General features: G+C 40.6%; 1 protein-coding gene across 1 annotated transcript; it reads right to left on the reverse strand.

Moving 5' to 3' along the window:
- Positions 1-851: 851 nt before the first annotated feature.
- Positions 852-11,185, reverse strand: tmprss13a (transmembrane serine protease 13a). Its single transcript, XM_070905503.1, has 13 exons — positions 10,999-11,185; positions 7,800-7,974; positions 7,576-7,686; positions 6,983-7,147; positions 6,337-6,463; positions 5,442-5,537; positions 5,146-5,189; positions 4,506-4,668; positions 4,125-4,303; positions 3,238-3,336; positions 2,065-2,207; positions 1,833-1,985; positions 852-1,721 (listed from the first exon to the last, which is right to left on the reverse strand). The coding sequence occupies exons 1-13, from the start codon at positions 11,014-11,016 to the stop codon at positions 1,707-1,709; spliced, it is 1,488 nt and encodes a 495-aa protein (XP_070761604.1). The 5' UTR covers positions 11,017-11,185; the 3' UTR covers positions 852-1,706.
- Positions 11,186-11,558: the final 373 nt, after the last annotated feature.

Here is an 11,558-nt window from a genome sequence, read left to right on the forward strand (position 1 = left end):
GACATCAAGCACGACGTCTGATATTTGGTGTTCAACTAACTGTTAACAAGATTTAGGATAACAGCCGCGGCAGTGAACTCCTCACGCTCGTTTTAAGGCTTTGATCCGTATTTGCAAGTCTTGTTTTTATATTTATTTTTTTATTTTTTTATTTTTTTGTGAAGGTTACAATGATCAGTGCCAGTAGGCACACCCTCATTCTATAGCACTGATAAACAACAAGTAGCGTTGTAAATGGCATCTCTGCAAGTTAATGAGACCACGTCCAGCAGTGTGTAAAATATTGCATTCCCCACACATGCTGGCGTAAAATAATTGCACTTAGAAATTTGCGTAATTCACTGAAAATCCTTCTAATTACACGATTTATTTACATTGGACTGTGCTTAAAATAAGATGGAAATAAATTGTGATCAGATTTGCGTTCTCTTCCAATCCATCTTTTAAATGGCTATTCTGACTCTCATTTTTTATATGGAATAAATAACAATAACACCATCTTAAGACATCAAAATATGCGCGCTTAGCAACTTACCTCTTGTTTCTCCAGCGGACCGTTGGCCAACAAACTGATATCCACCCACAAAAAAAAAAATCAATCAGCTTGTCTCACAAGGCTCTTGTTCCAAATATTCTCATCTGTCAATATGTGCTCGCTGCTCACATCCACTTGTCCTGGAAAAATAGATGTGATGGATAACAATGTGACTCCTGGAGTGACTGCTTATTCAGTGCGTTGAACCCTCTCCGTCGCTCCCCCTCTCTCTCTTTCACACACACACACACACACACACACATCATAGACCTCCAGCATTATGCCAGTCTCATGTGTGATTGACAGCTCGTGAAGGTCTTGTAGTCAGGCTTTATTCAACGATTAATCAACTGCATAATAAGGATTTTCCTTCATCTTTACTTCATGTATGTATATTTATGTATGATGTATAATCCCACACATTAAACAAATAGAAAATTATGTTAGACAAAATGCCCAAACGCACATAAATATGACACACAGAGAACAAACACAATGACATACAATGTAAGAAGAACAATTTCTGGAAAATTTCACAGTGTGAGAATAAGGGGAGGTTTAGGTGCACAGACAGAGTGCCAGCTCAATGAGGGAGTCAAGGGTCAACTGTTTTCTTTCCTCACAAAGTGAATATATAAAGTGTAATTTTTTAAATTTTAATATGGTAAACAATAGTCTACACTGAAAAGCCTGAGTTAATTTTCAAATCATCATTTTCTAACCACGTAAGGAGATCACAGATTCATTGGCACAGAACACGTAATAAGAGAAGGGCCAGCCATCTTTAAAGTTTGCTTAACATGTAGGTAAACATATACTTGTGTTTGACTTATGACTGAGAAACCAAGAGACTAATAAGAGTAAAATCAAGAATGCAAGACTGAAGTCAGTGCATCGATTAGTGTGTATCAATAATCATGTTCAGGTAATACACATAAATGGCGTATGACATGAGGATGAATATAGATGATGCAGAACACCAAGATAAAAGTCCAAGTGTTCAAGTTGTGCATTTTGTCGTGCTGCTTACTCCCCGAAACCAGTGTGCAACCTGTCATCGGTCTGTCTTTCTGTCTGCAGTATCCATCCACCTCTCTGAGACAACTTCATAGTGCAGGGTTCATTAAGGTGTGTGTGTGTGGGGGGGGGGGTAGACCACCAGCAGGAGACATCACAACCTCTTTCTCTGTTGGAGGCACAGGAAGAGTTAAGATGGTGGAAACCTGTGACCTACAGTAAATGCATGCTAGTCAGTCGGACTACTATTTGTTCTTTTTTTTGCTCCATCCATTCTTACCTGCATATTGCTATAGATCCACGGCAGAACACTACTGACTTTGGTGTAAACACCAGGCTTGTTTCTGTCACCACAGCCGGCTCCCCAGCTGGTGATCCCCACCAGGTACCAACGGCTCTCTCCCTGACACACCAGAGGTCCACCACTGTCACCCTGGAAAATATAGTTCATACTTAGTTAACGTGAGTTCAGCTCTAAAGTTTGTTGGATGTACCGTAAACTGACTGCTCACCTGACAGGAGTCTTTGCCTCCTTTCAGGTCCCCGGCACAGAGCATGTTGTTGGTCACGGCGCCTCCATACACACTGGGTCTGTTACACACTTGTGCACTAATGATGACCACAGTCACTTCCATCAGATCCCTGGAGACAATGCCTGTATTGGAGAAAACAATATGCTAATTCATTTTAATAGTAGCTGGATAAATGGAAACATTTGCATTGAGCTTAAAAATAGGATTAGCTGATAGATGTATGCACTGCCATGGCAACCGCTTGTCCACTGTCATTTCTTCAGTTGAGAACTACCATTCTGCACCTGCCCATCAGATATTACTACTGAGTTTTACATCCATCTTTCTCCTTCGCTATCGGTCTCAGCATATAGAGAGGACAGACATTAGTCACTCTCTGGTAGATCATCCACGTTCCCTTAGGGGTCCAGACCTTATTGTGTTGTGTTCGGCCTGCCTGTACTTCCTCTGATGACTATCTGCCTGATTTTTGACTATCTGCCTGACTGCCCTAGCTCTCTGGGTTTGTTGTGTTTGTTTAAATCCTGTCTTTTGACCTCGTAAAGACCAATTTGGGTACCAGATCTGTGATCCAGTGTTACATGCAATTATTTATAGTGTGCAATATATATATATATATATAGTGTAGTATATAGTGTAGGATGTAGTTTAATGGCAATCGATAAATTGTATTAGCCCAGGGATGCTTAGAACATAATTTATTCATCCACACAGAAAGAACCAGTTTTTGAATGATCAGAGAGAATATGCATGTGTGCTCTGATCTGGTCTACTTTTACTTGTCCTCACTCACATTTGTGAGTTTTTGTTATCATGAGGAAAGCTATATTTTTAGGGTTACCTTAATCTTTTTCAGTTTTATGGGAGTACTCTGGCCAAATGCATAACCATACATATTCCAGTTGGTATGTGTGTCTTGACCCAAGACTAACCTTTTAAAACATAGAGTTATGTACAGGGCTTCTGTTGAATGGAACAAGCTATCAAACAGTACTAGATCAACAAGGGCTTACACTTAAATACAGATGTACCTAAAGCAGACCATATAACTGAATATATGTGTCCTTTTGCTACAGTTAAGTAATACAATAAAATAAAAAACTATTTTTTTGCAGCCTATACTACTGTAGGTGGCTCCATATCCCATCTTACCTGATCCTGCTTCAGTGGTGCCAAAACCTGAGGTCCAGCATCTGGTTCCTTGGGGAAATTGCTGGTCAAAAGCTGGCAGACAAGTTGGCTGAACTTTATCTGGATAACACAAAAAGACATGTTTAACTTTTGCAAATACACCAGCAACCTTGTGTGCTCAAAAGGATAGTACTGTCAGATGCACACACACACACACACACACACACACACACACACACAGACTGGGCTGGGCAAATCAGATTACCAGTATGACTGTGGACTTTAAAAGCTCAGACTCAACAGTGAGAGCAAAACGTTTCCATGGCGGTCACCGTGCTGCTTATTTGCTTTACCCTGTGACACAGTGTCTGTTGGTTTGTGTTTCATAAACAAATCATTTATGAATGTATACAACTTATATGATGACCAAATTCTGTTTTAATTCTCAGATATTAAACAACATAAAAAGTAAACAATGTGAAACTGTTGATTAATGTAAAAATATTGGAATCTGTGAGTGACATTACTAATCTTCACAGGGCTGTTTTTATATGCAGCCTCAGGACAAAGACATTTCTGGAGGTTGTAGAAATTTTGTAACTTGTTCAAGGACATTTCAGCTGCAGAGTGAACGTTTATTAACACAGGCTCTTGAACCAGGGTCAGCCAGTAGAACTACTGCCTTTCAAGACATTCAGTCACCCACCTGGCCACATACTGCACACTGCTTATGAACACATACTCACTCCCAACACAAACAGCTTTCTGTCTTGTATAACGAATCATATTGAAACCCTTTCCTGACTCTTCTCTTGCCGCATGGAGGCCAGCTAACAAGGTGCCAATGTGAGGACATGAAAGTAGGACTAACATAAACATTATTTTAATAAAGTGAAGCTGTGACTGACCATTGAAAATAACTGGTGATGTAAGTTGGAGCAGAGCGATGTCTTGGTCATTAGTTTTGTTGTTGTAGTTCTCGTTCAGTAGGATATTCTTAACCAGGTAGGGCTGAGGTAGTATGTCCAGAGACACCACTCCACCATAAACTTTCCAGTTCTCCACCAAGAAAGCTGAGGGGTTGCTTCTGCGACACAGAAAGAGACTATTCAATGGAAAGCAATGGACTCCAACTTGGACCTCAACTTGTCATTGCTGTTTTCAGCATGCAGGACTTTGAATTTTCTACAATTACAATGTATGAATTCTATTCCAAGAATGTAGAGAAAAAAACAGGAGTCCTGAAGTGTGGAAAAGATTGCGAGTACACATTTTCTGTGTCAAGTCACCTTGGGAAGCAGTGGGCAGCAGTCAGCACAAAATCAGGAGAGATCAGGACTCCTCCGCAAACGTGGGATCCTCTGAAGTGGAGCGACAACTGCCAAGGCCACTGACCCATCTTAGCTATGCTGCCCCCAATGATCCGGGATGTAGACTGCTGCCGACCGCAGTCTGAAAACAGGAGACAATGTGAGACACTGTGCAAAACCAAACAAACAGCTAAAACATCCCTTATATTGGGTTGAGAGATGATTCAATATCATTGTTTGATGAGTTTCAGTGAAATGGTGGTAGAATGATCATATTGTGTTATTGCTTTGCCCCTCATATTTGCCATATTGTGATAAACAGTATCTCATAGGTGGTTTTCTCATTGAAATTCAACCTCATCAACCCAAATCTCATATAATATGGTCTGTAGAAAGGTTGTCTGAATTTAATTTAAGATTCAAAAAAGGCAAGTACTGATTTCAGAGAATTTCAATTGATTTTCATCAAATACTCATGTTTTGTTGTTGTGGCGGCAAATGGCTGGATGTGAAGTTGTAGGCTAGGTGTGTGTGTGTGAGAGAGAGAGAGACAGAGACAGAGAGAGCTTGTGTAACTGTGTGTGACACATGACTTCAGGAACAGATGGAGGCTCCTTACCCATACACTGCAGGGAGACAATCTCCTGGTCTGGACAGGAAGAACTGCGTAATGCCACAATGAGAAAAACATGTCAGTTAACATGAGTACACATACAAGCCAATGTGCACCTTATTCCTGTTTTTTGTCGTATTATAAGTCAATAAAGAGTCTGTGGGGGTAATGCTTCTGCTTCCACAAATATTGACAGATTCACATGATGAGACAGATTTCATAATACAGTAATCTGAGACTGGATCATAGATTAAGTCTGAGCTGTGTATGAAACAAGTGGTAAAAAGGATTAGATTGCATACATGACTTTTACCAGACCCTGGATGGGAAAAGGCGATCTGCTGGTCAATGCTAAACCAGTGGACTCCTGGGATTTAATGGCTTTGCTGACATAGGACCTGGAGACGGACAGAAGGGCAGTTCAGAAAGCTGAAGAGATAAACTTGCACATACAGAGACCACTTTGTCGAAAAAACAATGCCTGACTGGGTCTGAAAACTCATTCTGGTTGTGTCGCACTGAGACACCCCAGAGAGACCCATGGAGAATCAATTCAACCCTGAACACGCAGCAGCAGGTGAGGAGAAATTAGATGGATCTCAGTGGGTAAATTACAGGTTGGAGATAGAAACCCACATGTTCGCTAGCTGCTGTTGAAATTGGGTCTGGCAAAAACGAGCTAAATCACACCTTCATAAAGCCTGAGCTGGCTCTGAATGATGATGGGGAATGGTTATAGATATTTTGATACTGGAGTGCTAATCCAAAATGGTTTTCAGCATTCAGCACTACTGCTCCAAGACAGTTTTTGCGTGTTGTTTAGCACATTTCAGGTTAGGTTAGCTTTGGCAAAATTATAGTTGAGTTCAAGGGTAACACTTAAAAATACGGCACACAGAAATGTGAGTAGTGTAAGAACAAATCAGGAACTACCTGATAATTAATCAATCATTATTGAGTAGTTCCTGAATAACTCAGAATTTGGGACTATACAGTAGATAATGATGAGTTGCTAGAGAATAGAATGGGAGATACTATGTCAATTAATCATTAGGTAATAATTAGTTCATAAGTATCCATGAATCGGAATCATGACCACTTTCTTCATAAGTCATTCCTGATTATCTCCAAACTAGTAGCTCACATTTTAGTGTACCGTATTGTAAAGTGTTACCAGTTCAAGGGAAGATTCTTTACTTTCTGAATCCTAGCTGAGCGCAGGTGTGGTTGGCATAGCTCTGGTCCCAGCCTTTGTAGCACACTGGTCGGAAGCGGTCATCTCGAGATGACTTGACCTGCAGACTGCCATCCTCACCAAACCTCACTGGGGAAGACACGGAGGGAGACAAAAGAAAGCAAGCAAATTAGATGGCGTCTCTTCGGTGGGCTTAATACTATGTGACAGTAATGCGGAGTCTTTGGCCTGTGTGCTGCTGCTGTTGCAACTACAAAACAATTACAGTGAAAGCAAAAATCAAATGTGAAATAAATTTGCTTCAATTGGCAAGACTCTACAAATGCAAGAATGCTGCTGTGTGCAGTTTCTTTCTTCATATCACATTATATAATTCCCTGATATAAAAGTCCAAAATTCACTAAATTAAATGACGTCTACTGGAATGCACTTTACTTGTTACTTTATTACATTACTGACTACATTATCAATGTAGATTTACGTTTCATTGACACTAAATACACGTGCCTGTCATAGAATATTATCCCCATTACCAAAGCCTTTTGAGGGTATCCTTTTGGCTGTCAAGTGTCTGGCCATCCTTCTACACCATCTGTCCTTGTAGTCTGGTTTGGTAAGGTCCATGTGTGTGTGCATGTGCCCACTCACCACAGTTTGTTTCGTCAGTGCCCAGTTGGCAGTCTCTTATCCCATCACATTGGACAGTATTGTTGGGGCAGGTGTCATACTTTGGCAAAGGCGGATTTTCATATGCGTGATCCTCTTTGTCATTGTAGAGGATCGCCACTGTTGCCAACCGGGTGCCATAACGAACTGTCGTTGGGGTAGAGTGGGTAGTGATGAGGGTGAGCAAGTAGAGGTTGAGTGTGCCATTACTGTTATAGTTAACTAAAACTAAATCTAGACATGAAATAAGGACTGTAAAATGCAAATTAAATGAAAACTAAAATGAAATATTCTTTAAAAACATACCAAATTTAAACTACCAAACTACCAGCATTTTGTGAATTCCAAAAGAGCTCAATGGAAATGGGGTAGGGCCTTATATAATGTCATTTTGTTACAACTTACAATCCTTAAAGTACGCCTTATTATCAAAGAAACAAACAAAGCTATTGTCATCAGAACCACAAGGGCACAAGAAACATTAACATTAACATATACTCTGCATGCAGTTACAATAGTCCTAAATAAATTGTGTTCTAAATGTCCAGTGATCTGTATGAATAAACACAGTATACCTCCAAGCCAGATGGCCAGTGCCAGCAGACCGAGGACTAGTAAGGTTCCCCCTGACCCTCCGTAACACTGGGAATTACTTTCGCAGCATCTCCTCCTCTTTCTGCTGGGGGCTGGACACAGACAGTACACAAACACACATTATTAATAATAATAATAATCATTTGCGTTACACCTGCACCCTTTGTATTCTTAGGAAAATATGGGAGCTGCGGATAACACTCACAAATGCTTGACTGTGAGACTTGGGGAGCAACCACAGGTGATGGATACCGGGGGATGTAATGCGGATGGGGGGGGGGTGTCAGGCCCGGGCCCACGCCATACACCACCTCCTCATAGGACTTGAGGGGGGGCTGGGTGTGCACGGCAACAGAGTAGTAAGGAGGAGGGGGCTCGTTCTGTGAGGAAAAGGCAGAAAAGATAGAGAGGGGACAGTAAATAACCAGCGAGAGATCAATATATAAATAAAATCCCTTATTGTAACACAATGTGATGTGAAGTCTTTGTCCATTATTGTGTCGACCATTACTCTTAGAAACAAGACACCATGCTATGTTTAATAGGTATAATAACAAGACAGACAGACAATAGAGGGAGGCAATTCACTTGCATGTTTTTGGTTGCCAAGACTGAGCACGTAGCCCATTGTCCTCCATGCAATCCTAACACTATTGTCAAGTCTATGTTTAAGTCCACACCTGGGTAATAACCTTACACACAAAGACACAAGTGATGTATCCCGGCAACAGTGTCTGTTGAAGATCAGGTTTTAACAGTTCATTTCCTCATTTTTCTATTCATGCCAGCTCCTCTGCCTCTCCTTTGATTCCAGTATCCATATCAAGTGCTTCAGACAAAGGATTTAATCAGTATTTGAATTTGGGGGAACAGCTAGGTTAACATCTGCTCACAAATGAGAAGTAATAGGGAGAAGAAAGGCACCTATGAGCTCACTGTGGATGAGTCATAATAAATTGAAACCTAGGGTAGTCAGACTCTCTCCCTCATTAAACAATAGCCCTGTGTATCTCTTGTCTGTCTACCACAATGATTTGCAAAACTTTCTTTTGAAAGTTTATTCTGCACTTTCACTGTTCAAACAATCCTCATTTCCTGCTTACCTGAATATGGTTGAAGTTTAGCTACTTTAAACTCAGATGTTATGACAGGAAAGGTCAAGGAGATACATAAAGGACTGATGCTTTAGCTTCCAATGTTTTTACGTGTTTGCACATACGTGTTTATTTTCTTTCTTGACAAGAGTTAGATGAAGTGGCTGATATCACTCGTGTCTTCATGCAAACTATGTAGCTAGACCTAGCCGGCTAGCTTAGCTTAGCACAAAGACTGGAAACAGGGGAAACAGGTAGCTTTGCTCTGTCCAAAGCAAACAAAATCTGGATACTGCATCTCTAAAGCTCAGTAATTTACATGCACTCATTTACATTTCGTGGCCAAGCACAGTGAGGAAGTGACTGAGATATAACAAACTAGATATCAAAGTGAGCTTTAGAGGTGCTGGATTTTGTTATGTTTGTACGGAAGAGTATTAAAAGTTCCCAAATGAAGAATGTTATGTGACTAAACTTGTTTGAGCACAATGTGGCCTGATCACTTGTTTGCAGTGTCACCCAAGCATTTAGTGAAAGTGATACAATGTGAGAAAACGGGTTTTCATCATTAGTCATTAGGCAACTATCTCTTCTCTTATTCTTACAAATCAAAAGAGAAATAGAACTAGGTTAAATACAGTGGGTTCGGTTTAAGTACTTATGGAGGATTTTTTTGTAATCAAGTTTTGTTATGGGTATGAGTTAATACAATCAGAAGCTCCACAGCATAGCAGCAATTTGACATGTATATTGCACCTTGCAAGACATTTTGATTGGGCTTTACAAATTCTGAAATGCACAGTTATAGGGTCAGTGTCTGTTACTGCCTGTTCAATACAATCAAATTAGTCTTGATTAGTGCTGCCTTGAGCAGTAACCCCACCTGCCCCTAGGGCAGAGAAAGCTAAGATTTAGTTCCCAACAACCAATGATGATCTTTTTAGCTGTTAGTGACCCTTTTTCATTCACCAAACTGGCCCCGAAAACGAGGGGGGGATCTTTTGTTGAAAAAAGAAAGGAATTAATCTATCGAGGTGGCACTGAGAAGGCTATGGGTGGATGCTACAAAAGGTGTTTCATAAAACCATTTCTATTGCATGCTCATCAAGTTTCAAAATACGCCTATGGGCAGCATACACCTCACTTAATTGAAGTAAAATGGCCGAGCTGAAATAGGTGGAGGGGCAGGTTCATCATATTTCCCAGCAGACTCGGATCATCTTGCATAGTTTGCCTATTGGCCATGATCATGGAAAAATACCGACAACTTTCAGAGATTAGGGGTTCACATGACATTTAAAAGGTCAATATTTCACTCAAACAATAACTATGGTAATATAAAGTAACAAAGCTACCTGACATGAGATGGTAAACTACAGTGTCCCTTTATGTTTAGTTGCTGTTTAGTTAGTGTAGGGCCTAAAATAACAGCAGATCCAAGTCAGGCCACTGCATCTCTTAAGAACATAGTGATCTGAGCTGCAAACAAAACAGAGTTGAAATACTCTCCTTTCAGTCCACTGACATTTTTAATTTCAACTACGTACAAATTCACTTTATGTGCTTATCATCAGTCAAGTCAAGTTATAACCCAAAAGCATAAGTTTGTCTCAGAGGGCTTTGCCGTCTGAACATACAACATCCTGTATCCTTTGGGCAAGGAAACACACTACAAAAAACTCTAACAGGTTTTTTTTTTTTACATGTTCATGTTGCAATAGATGTTGTGAGTACAGATAGATGTCAGATGAAAACCGTGTATCTCCTGATTTGAAGATACATCCAAAATCCAAACTTTGAATAAGTTTCCTGCCTCTTAACGTAATCAAACCCTTTAACAACCCTTTGGATTATCTGAAAAATGCAGTGTTCTCAGCTCATGAAGAGTTGATGGTTGTGGAGATTTATGGTACACTACGAGAAATGGGATATATTAGCAATATTAGATAAAGTGTTGCCCTATAGAACCTAAAGAGAGAAAACATTTTTGAGCAAAACCTATATTCAGATTTAATCAAATATAACCTCTGATGTCAGCCTACAATCCCTGCAATGAACTTATTCAAGCTCTGCAGACAAATCAACACACAGAAACTTTAACAAAGCAAACAAAGAAGCAGATAAACAAGAACCACCATTCAGAGTCAGGTGAGCCAGGAGTGACAGGTGAGTATTGATTAAGGAGGAAGTTTGACTATTGATTGGAGGAAGGTTGAAGTCAGAGGAGACGCCAAGAGGCACATTGTAGTAAGAAGGCGTTTTTATTTATTTTTATTTTGTTGTTAAGAGAAAGACAAAGGAAGAACCTACCGGGTCATGCTTTGCCATCGGACTCGGGTCAGCAGAGAGTGGAGAGTGGAGGTGAGAGCAGGTGGTTGCAGCTTTTTCACATCCAGAGCGGTCAGGGCAGCAGTTAGAGCATGGTGGTGCCACATTAAACACCTCTACTCTCCTCTCTCTCTATTCCTTTCCTTTCTACTCTACTGTGTGTTTGTCACTGACCTTCATCCAAGCAACAACAGGTAGGTCTGCCTTCCCCCTCCCTGTCGCTGCCTAACACCTCCCACCTGCAGCATTCCCTCAATCCTTCATTCTTCTCCGCACAGAGACGGGCGTGCCCAGTGCACCAGTTTCCCACCTGCCTGACCGGTTTTCGTTGCAGCCAGAGACTGTCGAAGCTCGTTTCACAGCATGAAGCTCCATTATGGCTCAAATGACACCAGCTGGGCTGTCAGGGCCTTGAACCAAAATGTCCTCCTCTCTACAAAAAGAATGACTTGCACTTAAAAAACAAAAGCTGAGGCTGAATGTTTTTTACATACAATTAAATTCTACGTTTTTTCAGTTTAATGCAGGATATCTTATCGTTT

Source organism: Enoplosus armatus, chromosome 5 (assembly GCF_043641665.1).
Source record: "Enoplosus armatus isolate fEnoArm2 chromosome 5, fEnoArm2.hap1, whole genome shotgun sequence".
In the NCBI taxonomy this organism is placed as follows: domain Eukaryota; kingdom Metazoa; phylum Chordata; class Actinopteri; order Centrarchiformes; family Enoplosidae; genus Enoplosus; species Enoplosus armatus.